Source organism: Periophthalmus magnuspinnatus, chromosome 4 (assembly GCF_009829125.3).
Source record: "Periophthalmus magnuspinnatus isolate fPerMag1 chromosome 4, fPerMag1.2.pri, whole genome shotgun sequence".
NCBI lineage: Eukaryota > Metazoa > Chordata > Actinopteri > Gobiiformes > Gobiidae > Periophthalmus > Periophthalmus magnuspinnatus.
In genome coordinates this window covers 26,639,206-26,656,478 of record NC_047129.1, presented here as the reverse complement: position 1 = coordinate 26,656,478, position 17,273 = coordinate 26,639,206, and the positions used below count along the sequence as shown (strand labels likewise).

General features: G+C 38.1%; 1 protein-coding gene across 1 annotated transcript; it reads right to left on the bottom strand.

Moving 5' to 3' along the window:
- Window positions 1-15,623: 15,623 nt before the first annotated feature.
- On the bottom strand, window positions 15,624-16,625 carry arl11 (ADP-ribosylation factor-like 11). The gene is made up of 2 exons (XM_033965436.2): window positions 16,600-16,625; window positions 15,624-16,269 (listed from the first exon to the last, which is right to left on the bottom strand). Exon 2 carries the CDS (start codon window positions 16,192-16,194, stop codon window positions 15,673-15,675), a length of 522 nt encoding a protein of 173 aa, XP_033821327.1. The 5' UTR covers window positions 16,195-16,269; window positions 16,600-16,625; the 3' UTR covers window positions 15,624-15,672.
- Between the last annotated feature and the right edge of the window lie 648 nt (window positions 16,626-17,273).

Sequence of the window (17,273 nt, the reverse complement as noted above, 5' to 3'; positions counted from 1 at the left end):
TGACAGATTTAACTTTGGCTTTTACTATTTACAGTGGTTACTTTTTACTTTTACTTCACTACAATTGAGAGCAGGTGTCTGTACTTTCTACTCTACTACATTTTTGACCTGGTCTGAAGAGTTAAAGTAAAGTACAAAGTAAAGTAAAAAGTACTTTTCATCTGATTTGAGGGGTTATTTTTACCGTGTTTCTCTGGACCAGAGTAAAGTTTCGAGTTCAACCTTCAGCTTTGAGCAAGAAAAAATAAATACACAAAATTAGTATGAAAAAGTAAGAAATTGATTTGTATTACTACTGTTGATCAAAATATGTATCATTTTAAAATCAAAATCACTACATTTACCACTGTGTGAAATACGTTACTTTTTATTCTTAAAGTACATTTTCAAACAGACGCTTATATACTTTTACTTAAGTAGATTTTTTCATGTGATACTTTTACCAGAGTAACTTTTTGCCTCTGTATCTGTACTTCTACTTAAGTACTTCATCCACCACTGGCATCTAATTATAAAGCACTTTATTCTCCGATATTAAGAAAGTGTGCCGTTGCATGCTAGTTGTTGTTAGCTTTACTGTGATGGCAAAACTCTCAATGAAAATTTGTGAAAAGCATTTATAATCCCATTGCTGCGAATAATTAGGATGCTCGGAATAACTGAACCACTGAAAACTGCTCAGACATGGAGGTGTGCGCAGTTGTAGATCAGCATTTCTACACTGTTCTTCTTTCTTTGTCCTTGAAAACCTCTTTTTATCTGATACCAGAATAGACCACTTTTAGTCTTATTCGCTTGAGTTCCGACAGGCAGTAGGTGTGTCCGTACCTAGACCGGATAACGCCGCGAGGAACCACGGAGTTGTCTTCATAAATAGAAAACGAACGTTACAAGCACTTTTCTCTTTGAAGTACCAACTCTTTTTCCAATTCGTTTTGCAGAGCGTAATGTAAAAAGTGACTTACTTTTCGGCCGAATCAAATGTATTATTTTCTTGATGAGGCAAGCCACTTCTGCAGATGACTTTCTATTCCTACACATGTGCGTACCTTTATTGTAGTCCACCGTGCATAACTAATTGTTGCCGTCAGCACACGCAGAAATACAGGGCTTCAATCACAAATGGAAGCGTTTTCATTTCTTTTCATTTGGTGCTGGATTAAAGCTGACCTATTTTGGGCTAATGGAGCGGTGTTGAACAAGAGAACGAGGACACGCTGGAGGTACGGCCATCGAACATCTATAGGACTTCTACAGGCCGCTGCTGGTAAGAACGTCAACATTAACTGATTAAGCAATATGCAATTAACTGAATAATCTTGAACCGGTCATAATCTAATCATACAAAATAGAGAAGTGAATCTTTTTTCTGGCTGTCACGTTGACTTTTTCATTCCAAAAGTTTGATTTCATAACGCTGTTGACATGATAAGTGAAAGCTTTTGTCATTTTTGGTCGTAAATGTTGGTGTTTTTTTCTTCTTGCAATAATTGGATATTGCAAAATCCCATTTGGTCAGCTGAGAATAAAAAGGTTTTGTTTGCTTTGCTAAGGTGGACTGCCTTAAAGCTACCATTTGTAATTAGATTGGGCAACCTGGCCTTGTTGTATTGTCACACTTCATTACTATCGTATCTACGTCGCTGCAGTCTGATAATGTGTCGGCTTTGGTCTGACAGAAGAAGACCACAGAGCACAGGTGAGTTTGAACAACGGCCAGGTGAGGGGACGGGGAACAGGTTTCACATCTACTGGTAACAAAAAAAAAAACAAATCAATGTCAATGTCAACATTCCTGTAAAAAAGAACACTAAGAGAGGTAGGAACAGATTAAAGTTGTGGGTTTAACTTTATTTGAGCTTTACCATGTTATAATGTTCCCTCATCAAAAACATGCCTGAATAGGTTTTACATGTCATCAGTGCATTTTTGAGTAATTTAGCGATCTCTCCCGCCCTATTCGGACCCTCCATATGGTTCGCTGTAAGATTCTGTCCAAAGCTCTCATGTGGCAGTTCTCCTTTAATATACAAAGGAGTGACACAAAACAATACACCACAACTTCACAAACCTGACGCGATGTACAGTAGTTTCATTAGCAGAATGCTCACTAAATGTCATGTGTAACGTGTAAATATCTACTTCCTCCTTTCTCGTTTTAAAAATGAAATACAATCGTTTCCACTGTAATGATGAAGTTAACTGCACCAAGAAATCATTGCATTCAAATATCTGCTTAAAACCCAGATGAAAAATGGTTTATTTCGTTTTCGTCTGAAGGGGATTTATTTAATGAATAATAAAAAAAATAAATAAATAAATAAAAAACTAAATGAATTTCTGGACTGATTTATAAAAGTCTATTGACAGTTTCCAATCCTGAAGTTACTATGTCCAAATATTTGCTTAAAATTGAGCTAAGAGGAATTTCTGTGTTGTATGAAACAAGAGGATTTAGTTTCAACAACAAAAAATATATTACATTTTGGATTGATTTAGAGGTCGTGTATGGATTCTTGTGAACTTTAAGCCATGTTATAATGCTGGTAACTCAATTCAAAAACATACCTGGAGTTGTGTTTTGTTTCATTCACATCTCCAAAGCTCAAAATGTTCTGTTCCACCTTGTGATGTCATAGTAGTTTTCAAGTTAACCGCTACTTTTCAGCTTGTGTTCAGTAGAGATTGTCAATTCCACGGCTAAAATGATCCAAATGATTCTCGTGAAGGTGTATAGCATTTAAAAACACATCACATCACAAAGTATTTTCCGTTTAAGAGAAAAATTCAGCCTAAATATGTAGGATTTGTGTGTTAAACATGTGTCAATGAAACAAAAACACAACTCCAGGTCTGTTTGTGATGAGGAAACAACATTATAACATAGATCAGAAAGTAGCGTAATATGAGCGCTTTAATGAGTGGTAATTTTCTGCGTTTGACGTCACGAGAACAACACGTGCATTCCAAATATCGTACGCACACATGGAACATTAATCTTTCAATAAACTGAATACTAGATCAAATGTCACCTGCTCCGTAGAGTCGGCGTCTCGGTTTTGTGACTTTAGGCTTTGTGCTCTACCTCCCACTCGGGAACTTTTCAAGCGCATCTTGTAGAGGCACTTTTTTCAAACAAAACTTTCTTTGAGTCAAAAATAGAACTCAAACATTACTATGTGAACTTAAAAAACGGCGAGATGTATGCCGCTTGTGCTGCTCTTCTGCTACAAACCCATGAATCCCAATGAAAGCCACTTCCTCTGTCATATGCAAATGCAACGAGGTGGAATCTGGAGTTGGAGAGCACCCTGATGTTTACTGCATTTGAAAGTATAATGTAAATATGTATTCCACAGACAGACACTGCATGGGCTGTGGCGGGTAATCAGTTATATTTAGTACGTTGAATTTAAATCTTAAGAAACAGTACTCTTACTTGAGTAGATGCTTTGGTCACTCATGATGTCATAAGTAATCAACATTTGTGGTTATTTATGTCACAATATGAGAAGTCCTAAAAGATAATCGTGAATGTTTTAAAAGTAATAATTAGTGGGTTTATTTTGATCCCATGTCCAGAGTGCTGTCAAGAAAAAAATATGTTTCTATGTATGTGGCCATCTTTGCTCGTCCAGAAGACTTCCCTCTGTATTCAACATTACAGCTACAGGTTTTGGCGTTTACCTCTTTTGTTGCAAGATGCCGTCTCCTCTTACATTGGAAATCAAAAAATTCCCCATCCAGCACTCAGTGAATTAATAAGGTTATGTCCTTTTTGAAAGTGGAGAAGATTAGATATTCCAAGAAGGATATTGTAAACAAATTCTATAGAAAGTGGCAACCATTTATTGACTTTTTTTAAACTGTCTAAGCCAACCTTCACCCCCCCCTTTTTTTTTCATTGTTATTATTATTATTCACATTTTATTTATGATTTCTTTTTTTATTATTCATTGTGTGATGTTCTTCTTATTTATCTATTTACTCAAGATTTGTGTGATTAACTTACTTACTTTTGTATTATTATTTCCTTTTTTTTTTTTTTACATTTTAGTTCTTGTGTTATATATATATATATATAAGGTGTGTATGCACTTGTTGTCTAGATGACAGTATAATATTTATCTGCACATCAATAAAAATATGAAACAGAAAAGTAATAATTAGTTTACATAATCAAAGTTAAACTGAAGTTGAATTTTCGCCTGTTTGCATCATGTTATGTGTATGTGTTAATGTTATCTTTTTATTTAGAATGGTTGATTTCATACAGAATATTGCACATTGTTATAAAACATTTTCAAAAGTTAAAAGTGCACCAATTAAAAATTTTGGTCGGAGGGAAAGTTCCGCAGGACATTACACCCAACATGCGTCTGATTACAGGGGTTTTGAGCTAACATCATAAACATGCATACTGTCAGTGGGCTGGGCTCTCCGCAGATCTGACCAGTACTTGGCAAGGTGGCACTGTCTCCATGAAGGAAGTAAATAAGAAGAAAGAAGCTTTTGTATTTTAACCTCTCATTTCAAGTAAAACAAAAACCTTTTCTTTCTTATTTATGTCCATTGGCATTTAAATGTATTCTAATGAAGACGATAAAAACAACAACTCAATTTAAAGAAAGCATATTATGTAAAATCAACTTTTTAGAGCTTTCTACCGTGTTATAGCGTTTCTCATCAAACACATGCCTGAAGAGGTATGAGGTGTCATTTATGCATGTTTGGGTAATATTTGGCACTTCTTATGGCAACACCTAATTAATTATTATTATAAAAGCCAAAGCTAAATCTGTCAACTGGATCAGACCTGGACAACTGAGGGATTAAAAAGACATTATTATTATTATTATTATTATTATTATTATTATTATTATTACTACTACTAATAATGTATTTATTTATTTTTTCCCCCATTTACATCCTATATACCTTCTTTTCTCACTTACAGATAACTTGTACTAGCATTCTCCTCTGCTGTTCTCACCTTACCTGCTTCAAAATCACATAAATATCACACACACACAACACAAACTTGTGACATACAACTGTAAATAGATCTGTAAATCTACAAACCATGGCATGGCATGTTATAACTTGATATGTCTTGGTTTGTCTTATCACCACTTGTCACAACTATATATTCCACTCTGGTCACTATGTTTGTCTGTCTTGCAATAGATAATAAAAAAAAAAACTCCTTATGGCACTTTTTTCAACTGCAATCCCACATGACACAAATTAGGCCTGTGTCTCACATTTCACTATCAGCAGCAAAAACTTCATTTCCATCAGCAGACGTTTAGAGCACTCAGTCACTGTCTTCTTCTGCTCTTTTAAGTGTCTGTCGCTGTGTTGGGGCATGTGTCAATAGTATGTGTTTTGATACAGGAGAAAGGCGAGAAGGCCCTGTATAGATTATAACACGACTGCTCAGACTCACCTCCGCTCTGAGCTTGTACAGCCATCAACTCCTCTCTTTATTCTGAAGTGATCCTGAAGCTTAGACAAATTCCCATGACGTTTATTCATATTAAGGATCCGCTTATATGACGACGTAAAACATCCCATGATTGTCAAAATAAACCTGCTTCATTTAGACAAGGCAAGGCACAATTCGTACACAAAGTAATCCAAAATCATAATACAAACAAATCAAAACATGAATAGTTATTGTACAACATTAAAAAAGAAGAGTGCAGGATAAAAACCTTTCAGTCATATGCAAAGCTAAACAGAACCGTTTTGAGAATGGATTTAAACATTGTCAAATACCCACTGCAGAATGAAAAAACTCACAATGCACGTGCTCAAACTGCGCAAACGGCAATCTGTCCAGTCCAGTGTTATATTTATTGCTTTGGTTCCCAGATTTGAGCAAAACATTGGCCAAAATGCTGCAGAATACAGGAATTAAGTTGTCTTGTTCAAACAGGGAGCGGAGCAATGTAAGAGAAAGAAAAAGCTACATATTTTTCCAAAAAGATGTACCTCATTTTCACACTTTGTTCCACTTAAACTGAGCTGCTGTCCCATGTTTGGTTGATGTCCATCTGGTCATCTTAGTAGAAGCTTGTCCAGGACTCAACCCACAAGCGTACAGTACATCACCCATGCTCCCACCGTGCAATTTTCCATAAATATACAAAAGAATGATTCAAAAAATTACACTACAACTTCACAAACCTGATGCGATGCGGGACTGAAGACATTTTAATAGGTTGTTTTCAGCAAATATAGTATTTTCAAAACAAAACAAAGGCATAACGGCGATTTAAATACAGTATGTCAAGTGTTAGCTGTTAATACCACATAGAAGTGTAATACCCCGCTTTAAACTTACTTAAGATAATGAGTTTTGCGTCATATCCTTACCTGAGTAGACCTTTAGCGTCCCCTGCCCCCTCTGTACATGCATATTCCACTATGCACAGACGGGCAGACAGGGCTTGTTACATCTGCTGCTCTGGACAGCTGTGGCGGGGCACCTGGTTGGATTTGGCCGGTGCAGAGGTACTGACCTAGATAGTGCTGCGCTGAAGAGGCTGCTCACATCTGGCCCTGGTTTATCCTCAATCTGAGCGGCTCTAGTCACTTTGACGGACAGGAGGAAAAAAAACGTGTACAAATACTGCGGTATGAGTAGAAAGTACAAGGTCGCGGATGGGTGAAACTGGTCACAGCATGTTAAGATGTGGAGACTGCGGGATATAATGCATCTATGGAATACTAATTTGGAATCTCAGTGTTCCCATACAGTATTACTACACTATAAGGAAAAGGATTGACTGGGATTTTTTGTTTTTGTATCATCTCCCAGCACAAATGTTCTGTATTAAGACGAAAATATAACGATTATGATCCGTATTTAATGTTAAAGCTACACTAAGTAACGTTTCTAGCGGAGAGTCTGTCACCTGCTTGTCTCCATGGCAATATTACTGTATTGCTTGGAATGTCTCAAAGTATATTTCACAGTATTATTTTGTCTTTTGCTATGGATCAGACCTGGACAACTGAGGGATCACACAGATGTCCCACAGTATAGCATTAAAGTAATCTACTGTATCTTGTATTTATTTAATAACAGGCTTACAAAAATACATAGAAAACATGCATTATTACTGTGCGTGGGGGTGTCTCTCCGCAAATCTGACTTTTAATTTGAGCTGGTTGCGTTTCCTGCTCGTGTCCGTGGAGATAGATAGGTTTAATGCCGTGCTATGTAACATTCTAAGCAAATAAATAACATTGCTATGAAGACGAGCAGGTAGCAGAAAAATGATATGGTGCACTTTTAATATTTTGTTTGCGTGTGTGTGAGTTGTTAAAAATATACTTTAAAATCACATTACATTTTTTTTTAATGGCATTTTATATGTATTTGATTTGATATGCGTCTTCAAAATGGATTACATGATAGAAACAGTTTTTTTGTCTCTATTCCAAACAACAGCTGTTCAGAATAGGGACTTTCTATCCTCTGGCTCGGCTCCTACTGTACTTTTAATGCAAAAGTATTTAAAGGTCCCATGTTACGCTGTTTTCTGATCTATGTTATAATGTTTCCTAATCAAAAACAGACCTGGAGTTGTGTTTTGTTTCATTCACACATGTTTAACACACAAATCCTGCATATTTAGGCTGAGTTCTTCTCTAAAACTCCCACTTCATGACATCACAAGGTGGAACAGAGCAGTTTGAGCTTTGGAGATGTGCAAACTAATAATAAAGTTACTCAAACATGTGTGAATGAAACAAAACACAACTCCAGGTATGTTTTTGAGGAGGTAACGGCATTTTAACATGGCGTAAAGCTCAAAAGAGTCAATTTTGTGTAATATAGATCCTTTAAAATCACATTATACTTACACTTTGTATCTTATACTTTGAGGTATTTTGTATGTATTTCATTTTACATGTGCTTTCAAATGAATTACATGATAGAAACAGTACAACAGCTGTTCAGAATAGGGACTTTCCATCCTCTGGCTCTGCACCTTTAATGTAAAAGTATTTAAGCCACATTGAATCGCTCGATCCATGGCCCTTTAAACAAACCATCTTTATTCCCCTTGTTTACAGATGCTCTCGCTTCCACTCCGCCAGTCAGTCGCAGCTCGCTCAGTGTGGCGTCGCGGTCAATACGTTTCCCGTCCGTGGCCCGGCTGCTGATTGATTGATCAATTGTAGTTAAGGACAGTTTGGTTGCAATGGCGCTGACAAATAACTGCTATTATCACATCGGCGACGCACGGGTCCTCTCCTTCGCTGACTGGATCTCATCAAACAGACGCATCAGTTACCTTCCTCCTCCTCTCTTCTTTTTTTCTATGAGTACATGTTGCATACACTACCAGTCAAAAATGTCATTCAGTGTGTTTTTCTTGTTTACCACTTTCTACATTTTATATACAGACATAAAGATGCATGGATTTAGCAAAGAAAAAGGGTTAAATAACTCAACTATATAAGTATTTTTTATATTTTCTGTGCAAATCCTCAAAGTACTCCCCCTTTGCTTTGTTGACGGTGCTGCAAACCCCTTGGCCTTCTCCCACTGAGCTTTAGGATGAAGTCTTCTGTAATGATTAAAAAAACAGGAAGTACGAGCGCACAAGTCCTGTCCTCAGGTCTCTGCACTGGCTTCCTGTGGTTCTCCCTGGTCTAGCACCAAAGTACATCTCTGACATGTTAGTGCCACATGAACCATCTCACACTCTGAGGACTTCAGGGACCGGCCTCCTGCTGGTGCCCAGAGTCAAGTCTAAACATGGAGAATCGGCGTTTCAGTTTTATGCAGCTAAAAACTGAAACTGTCTTCTTTAACGTGTGAGACAGTCCTCTACTTCGATAATGTTTAAATCCAGGCTCAAAACGGTTCTGTTTAGCTGTGCATACGACTGAAAGGTTTTTACTCTGCACTCTTCTCTTTTAATGTATATTTTATGATGTTTATTTATGTTTTGATTTGTTGTATTGTGATTTTAATGTCTTTCTTATTCTGTAAAGCACTTTGGATTACTTTGTGTACGAATTGTGCTATACAAATAAACTTTGCCTTGCCTAAAAGAAAATTTTAATTCTGTCAAGTTTTTATTTATTTCTTTAATCCAGTTGACAGAATTGAATTTATCTTTTACTCTGGATCATACCTGGATGACTGAAGTATTACACAGCTGTCTCCTGTAATGGTTTTCACTTCACAGCTGTGTCTTGTCAGTGTCAAGAAATGTAAAAAGTGCAAAGCAGGATTCAAAACAAAGTGTTGTCATTTGCAAAAAAGTGTAATCTAAGTTATGTTGAGTTTACTTTTTGTTTACTATACTATTACTATTAGTACTACACACTATTCCATATGTGTTCATTCATAGTTTTGATGCCTTCAGTTAAAATCTAAAATGGAAATAATCATGGAAATAAAGAAGAAATATAAATGAAAAAAGTGTGTCCAACCTTTTGACTGGTAGTGTACATGCGGTCAGATTTATAGTATTCAGTCAAATACTATTAAAAGGGACTGTTTTTCTGCCTGAACAGTTGAGAAGAAGGAAATGAGAAATTGAGATAGTGATTTCCGTTAATCTATTTGCAGAAATGTAGGAAGACTGTAACAGGAATTGTGCACACAGAGTTTTAATGACATGGGTTAAACCACACAAGGCTGAGACAGTGGGTTTGTTTACATGCACGCTAAACATCTGATCTCACCATTATCTGATTTCAATAACATCTGATGTGCCCACGCTATATGTACTGCGGTTGCCTGTTGCTCCTATACGTTGTCCTTGTAGCATTGTAGGATGGGTCAAATGCAGAGGACAAATAACCTCGATTTAATAATAATAATAATAATAATACATTGGTGTTTTGTAATGCTTATTCAGAGTCACTTTACAATTTTGTGCATTATTCATTCACTCTGCACTGGGGGCGGTAAGCTAACGTTAAGGTAGGTTCATAGACTGTATATATAAATGGACATAGCTAACGCACTAGCCGCTACGTTCCACATAGGAAGTGATCATGGGTGAACTTACATTACATTTACATTAGAAAACTGTCACTCCTTTATCTGAAACTATTGCAGAGAGCCTCATCATTTTGGTTTTAAAATGTTTGTATTAACCCGCTCTAAACGATCCTGGTATTTTTATTTCGCTATCGTGTCTGTAAATGACAATATGAACATTAATAACAGACAAATCATGTGCTTTCTTTTCTTTCGTTAGTATTAGCTAGAAGTTTAAATGACAGTGTTGCTATGGCTGACATCATACTCACTTAAACTACTTCTTTACACAGTCTATGGGTACGTTAAAGTTTATTCTGCTGATCCCTCGTAAGAGAAATTCATTCTCTGCTTTTGAGTCATGCTTCAACCAAGTGCTTACGGGCAACCATTCAAGAGCGATGAGTTAATGCCACACAGCGCTCGGGGTCGTATCTCTATGATCTTGATCTAGTTTTGGTCAAGGCTACCGTAGCTGGAGGATTTTACATGATGTGCATGCTTTGGTTGTTATTGTAGCCACAGCTGAACAAGAACAGACTGACAACTTCCGCGTTTGACCCTTCCCACCACCAACATTCACACACACACACACACACACACCAACATTTATACCAGGCAATGTGAGTGAAGTGTCTTGCCTAAGGATACAGTAAAAGTTTTGCCTCTGGTGCCTGACTGTAGCACCTTCCCAGCGATCTCCCATCCAAGTACTAATGTGGCCGCGCTTTGCTTAGCTTCTGAGATCTTACAAGATTCGTCCACAAACTTGCACGGCTAACGATTGTGTGTTAGAAACTGCTTTAGAATTGAAAACATACAAAAGTTCAACTGGTTCATCTATATTTGCGTGTTCACCCATCATCTCCACATTTTTATTTCACAACAGCAGCTGCAACATCCCAGGTCCTAAAAAAACAAAACAAGCCAGTCCCTTTCCTCATAATCCCAATGTGTTTTTGTCCATTTTTGTCCTGCTCAATTCCCCGTGATGCGCTAACAGAATTCGGAGGTTAGATCAGTTCCTAGCCCCATTTTGCCACAGCCAGAGCCCTCAGACGACAGAGATGAATGGGAGTATATGAGCCCACACTGGTCCTCTCTGCTGGAGTCCCCCCAAACCACCACAGGCTACACCCAGACAGGGAGCTGATGCAAGCGGCAGAGTGGTTATCATTAAGGGTAGTGTCATTTCCCGGCTCCCAAGGTCAGACGGGGACAAACAGACATGAGCGCTTGTGACTAATGGCCTCACAGCGGTGGCTTGAGACTAAATGGTGTCACTTCTAATGTAACACAGTTAATGGGAGCAAAGCAAGAGATACTTTGACAACATAATCACACTCAAAGCAGGCTGTGCAAATGCATTACCATTACTAATAAAAGTTTCTCTGATTGGCTAATCTGCATGTCAATCACGTCCATTAGAAGACCCAGCTGGCATCTAAGTCAGTGTAGAAATGGAAAAAAAAGGCGTTAGGAACCAAGAAAAGTAAATGTTTATTAGTATACATTTATTGGGTTCCCTGATATAATGAATCATACAATAAGACAGCTGTGTTATGCTTTGAAAAGAGGTCAAAGGAGAGGCTGAGGTGGCTGATTGTCTTGCTGCTGTGGTTGTGGTGGACAAGAAGCGGAGAATGGGTGGTTAGAAACAGCAGTAGGACGGTAAAGAGGAGAGAGAGTGCATCTATTGCTGGGTTTCAGACGTCATCACAACGTTCTATTGGCCGTTTATATTTAAAACAGGTGAAGGCAGCTAAAATTAATATTGTTAAAATGCGTAATACAATGGAATCAGTCGTGGATTTCAGGTTTCTGCAACGTTTTAAGGAATTTCCCAATCCAAAAGTTATCCAAAGACTACATATTTTGTTTTAAAATTGGTAATAATTATGCCCACCGTCCTAATTCCTCATCATTCTGAAACCCATGGGCCCAAACTAGGCCTTGCACCCAATCTGAGAGTGTGACATCATCACACCACCAACATAAGTGGTTTTAGAGGTGATTTGCTGAGAGGCAAAGGTGGAGCAGTGACATTGGCTGACAGGAAGTGTAAATCATACAGACAGACCCAGACAGATCAAAACATACAGTATTTAAGAAAGGGCCACAGGAGCACTGAGGTAAAGGTTCAAAGCTGTTTATTATTTTCTTACCTTCTGGTGTTAAGTTGTTAAGTTTGAAAGCTGTTGGAAGAAAAACCCTTATCAAACCCTGTGCCCAAAAAAACAAAACAAAAAACAAAGTAACAAAGGAAAAAGACCATGGTGAGCCGGCCAACGTAAAATAAAGATGGTGCACGGGGCAGGCCAACCCTGTACAGCACACCGCTGTCCCTAAACTTGTAAACTGATCCATCTCAATCGAGACAAGCAACTGACACCACCAGCCCAAGTTACAGGTCAGATCTATGGAGAAATGACTCTGCTGGCAGTGTTTTGAACAATAAAAACTAACTATAATTGGATAAGTGCAAGATAAGCTTAATGCCGCAGTGTGGAACATTCTAGAAAAAAGAATAATATCTCTAAGACGAGCAAGTGGTGGACACCCCATTTGAAAAGTTGCATATAGTGGCGAGGTCATTCATTACCTGGCCTTACAATCAATATGTAAGAATGTTTGTTTCTGGTGTAAGTGTCAAAGACCAAGAGACTGAAACATGAAGTCAGAAGGGTTTTAATGAGTTCCACACAGGTAAAGTGAACAATGAAGCGACGGACTCTCCGGAAAGGATAGGCGGAGAGTCCTGAGATGTGCCTCCTGACAGCTTTTATAGGATCCCCCAATGTGTGTGTGTGTCAGTGTGGGTCGGTGTGAGGAGGGTCCTTCTTCTAATCCGCACGGCGTCTTCACAAGGCTTACGTTGGTCTGCACAACATCTTCATGAGTTCCCAGGCATTCCATAGGTCTACACCCCCCTGTTGTGCACATGTCATTTACCTTAGCGTTAGTAAATCAAGATACCAGTTTGATGTAGTGCTGCACTGCTAGAAAATACCTTACAAATACAACACAACACCATACAACCACAAAACTTTACAAAGACGAGTGGGTCTGGAAATGTATTCTGTCCCAGGGGGTGTGACTGACAGGTGGATAAACCAATCGAAGAGACGCTTGGTCCATTTGTGTAAAAAAAAACAAACAAAAAAAACAACAACACAAGGTAAACACAGAGTACTAAGAAACAACATGGATTTCTGCCACTTTAACATTCACAGCACAAAACAGTTTATTTATCTCAAGTAAAATAAGTGATATTTAAGACCAAGCTCCGAACCTGGGGAGACAGAGCCTTCTCCATCGCTGCCCCCACCCTCTGGAACACTCTACCACAACAACTCCGACACTGCACTGACCTCACCACCTTCAAAAAACACCTAAAGACTCACCTGTTTAAAGCTGCTTTTAATATTTAATTATTATGAGTATTGATTTTAAATGTTTGTATCTTTGTACTTTTTTAAATTGTTTTTCTATGTAAAGTGTCTTTGAGTGTTTTGAAAAGCGCTATATAAATAAAATGTATTGTTATTATTATTATATTTTGTTCTGAATGATGACATGTCTTCTGCATTTGAAAGACAAGTGCTGCAAATTAGCTAGGACGGAGATTTGTCACGCTCTATGGACCAGAACGCAGAAGGGACTGGCTGATCAGGCGAGCGAGGTCAGGGTTGGATTGAGTGGGCAACGCATATTATTATTACGATATTTTTACACAGTGCAGTCTCCGAACTTGGGCCATGTTAAAGTTTCATAAAAATAATAAATGGCCACACAGGGTTCAAGTTTCCCTCCCACACTTACCCACACCGTATACTGCCTTATGTGCGGATTACCAGAAAATATTTACTCAAGTGTGTTTTTTGGACATTGCAGTTGAACCAAATAAAGTCGATATGTTATAGGCTTTCCACTATTATCTGGAGGCTACGGCTTACATCTGTGGAGTCGGAACATTTCCCAAAGGCCCCGTGAACCACAGCCAGTCTGCAGATAGTCATCTTGACTCAGGAGCGGCCCGCCAGCACAACATGTATTATTCATTCATATGTGAGTTACAGAGTGTGTGCCTGTGGTCCGATCCGTAGAGCAAAGCAACACAGATTTAATCTATCTACGTGTGATGGGTAAAGTCCTCCAAACTCTGAGAGATAGTGCTGCATTCAAAAAGTGTGGAAAATGTAGGTTAAACGGAGCATGGTTTGGAGTATAAAACTACTGTTGCGATTTATTGATACTCTGCAGCTGATGCCATCAACATTTCCTAAGGGGTGAAGCTAACTAGAGGTACTGTTCTGTCTGAAGATGCGTTACTCAAGTTAGACTTTAATCTGAGCTTTGTTTTAACGCAAACTGACAATAATGAAATCATGCTGTACTGCTAAACAAGTCTCTATCAAATTCATGAATCTATTAAAATAATGGGGTATTGCGAGCTCAGACCTGTCTCGAATTGGATTAGTGGCCACTCTTGGGTACTGCAGCAAAAGAAATACCCCCGAACCCACAAAGCGTTTTTCCCATAGAGCACAATGTAAACACAGGGAGCTACAGCTTTTTTGCTTTGCTTTTTTATGTATTTAAATATGTGCATGGTGGATATGTTGAATGCCAGACTGTGGAATATTTAGGCAACTCAAAAACATCTCCTTGAAATGAGAACTTCCACCAAAAAGTTACACAGTGTACCTTTAATTATCTTAAGGGACCTATATTACATGATTTTCTGATTTATGTTATAATGTTTCCTCATCACAAACAGACATGGAGCTGTGTTTCGTTTCATTCGCACATGTTTAACACACAAACCCGGCATATTTAGGCTGAGTTTTTCCTCTGAAAACAGAAAAAAAACACTCTGTTCCACCTTGTGATGTCATCATGTGGTGATACAGGAAGTGCTCCACTGTGTTTGTAAACTCCATACACCTTCACTAGTACAATTTGGATGATTTCAGGCCAATCTTTACTGAACTAAAGGTTAAAAGGCAGCTGTTAACTTGAAAACTACCACTTTATGACATCACAAGGTGGAACAGAGCATTTTGAGCTTTTGGAGATGTAGACAGACTGATAATACAGAGTTTCTCAAACATGTGTGAATGAAACAAAACACAACTTCAGGTATGTTTTTGATGAGATAACAACATTCTAACAAGGCTTAAAGCTCACAAGAGTCAGTTTTGAATAATATAGCACCTTTAATCTTAAATGATTGAACAAATATAAAGATGATATAGATTTGACAACAAGTATTTTATTACAGAAATAAAACCAGATATGACAACGTTTATATTGTTTGACATTACTACGCAAGCTGTCAACTGGGAAATTATATGGACAGTTTTAATAATGTCAACGCAGGCCACACTGAGCACTGAGCACACTTTTAGCAATTTAAGGAAAAAAAAAAATCTTACTTTACAGACTGAAAATTTCTTGTTTAGAATTAGAAAAAACACACACACACACACACACAACAAACTAATCACAAACATCTATCAACAAATTAAAACAAATTACAAGAAACAAAATAGGTCTACCTTTTCAAAACTCTAGAAACACTTTATTTTAACTCAAGTTTTTTTATTTTTTTGTTTGCTTTTTTTGTAGTCCAGTGATGTCCTTATCTATCCTCAGTTCTTCTTGATCATTTTGTTGACCGAGGTAAAGGCCTGGCTTAGCCCGAGCCCCTTCTCCGCAGAACAGGCTTGGATCTGCCAGTCTCGGTCTTCCAGTTTGGGCAAGTTGAGCTGGTCCGAAATCTCCCTTATACTCATCGAATTCGGCTTGTCTTTTTTATTAGCCAAAACCATAAGCGGCAATCCTTCGACTTTATCTTCACTCAAAAAACGCTTAAGAGCCTTGGCGGCTTCTGGTAACCTCTCCTTATCCGTACTGTCCACCACGAAAACCAACGCCTGGACATCATCAATGTAGTACTTCCAGTTTTTCCTCAACGTCCTCTGTCCGCCAACGTCCCATAAGGTGAGACTGTTCTTCTTGTCCAAATCTATCGATCCCACATTAAATCCAATAGTAGGGGAGGTCGCCATTGGGTGTCCGGTGAGGAGATAGGACAGTAGAGTGGTCTTTCCTGCAGAATCCAACCCCAGGATGAGGACTTGTGGGGTTCGATGGCTGTTTCTTGCTCCCATAGTGACTTGTAGTTTTTGCCCGGCGGTGTCAGAAGCAGGAATGAAAAAGCGTCATGTGACTAAAGCAGGGAGGAGCTGTCCAATAGGGAGGCAGCGGCAGTACAGGTTAGACAAGTCAGCATGCATTCCACTCTCGCTAAACATTAACAAATACATGTAGAGACACACACACTTATCTACAGGTGCTGAGTTTCAGTTGGTTGGGTTCATGTTAAAGGATTTGTAACGTAGCTAGTCCATTACACAGGCCTAAGCTTAACACTTACAGGTAAAAAGGACAAAAAGAAGTTTAAAATATTTATTGATTGAAGTGTGAGCAGTTAAAAATTGGCCTGTAACAAAAGACATAAGTATAAATGTGTCGGCTAATTGATTTTAAATTGAATTGTTTGCATTTTGACTTACCCATGCTGTCTGCCATCTTAGGTGTTCCGCCCAAATGAGTCCCCAGGGAGCAGGACCATCTTAAGAAGGTTCCAGGGCAGACAACTGTGTGCTGAGGAAAAGGAGTGTCAAAATATTTTAGCTTATTGTATCTTGTTTGCTCTATTTTATAACAGATTGCATTGAATAAAGATTTACACAGTTTTGCTAAAGATAAGTTTTAACAATATTATTAGATTTGCTGAAACTTACCTGTGGTGCAGTGTGGCCACAACCAATTAAGGGACGTGTTCTATAAAAGAAGCCAAACTCAGTCTACTCAACGAGGATGTTACTGCCACACTGCCACACTGATTTTAAATTTTGCTGTTACTTTTTTGTGCATATTTTTCAAGTTGAAAATAAATGCACTGGGCAAATCGTCTCAGCTCTGCTCTGTTCCTCGTCAAAACCGCTAAAGGTGCTATACAGGCGATTGCAGGAATGTATGTAAGATTATGATTTAAAATGTAATAAACTTGACTTATCTGTGTTCCCAGATAAGAAGTAAATATATTCAAATCAAATATAGCATTAACTGATAAAAATGTTAATAATGATTTATTCTTGATTGCAAAAACTATGAATATAATATGGAATATCTCATTAATTTGTTATAATTTGGCGTTTTGGCTCTGCTTTTTGGTTGGATAATC

What these genes read in the sequence shown, in the direction of transcription:
- arl11 (XM_033965436.2), bottom strand. Translation starts at nt 16,194, where the DNA reads ATGGGAGCAAGAAACAGCCATCGAACCCCACAAGTCCTCATCCTGGGG.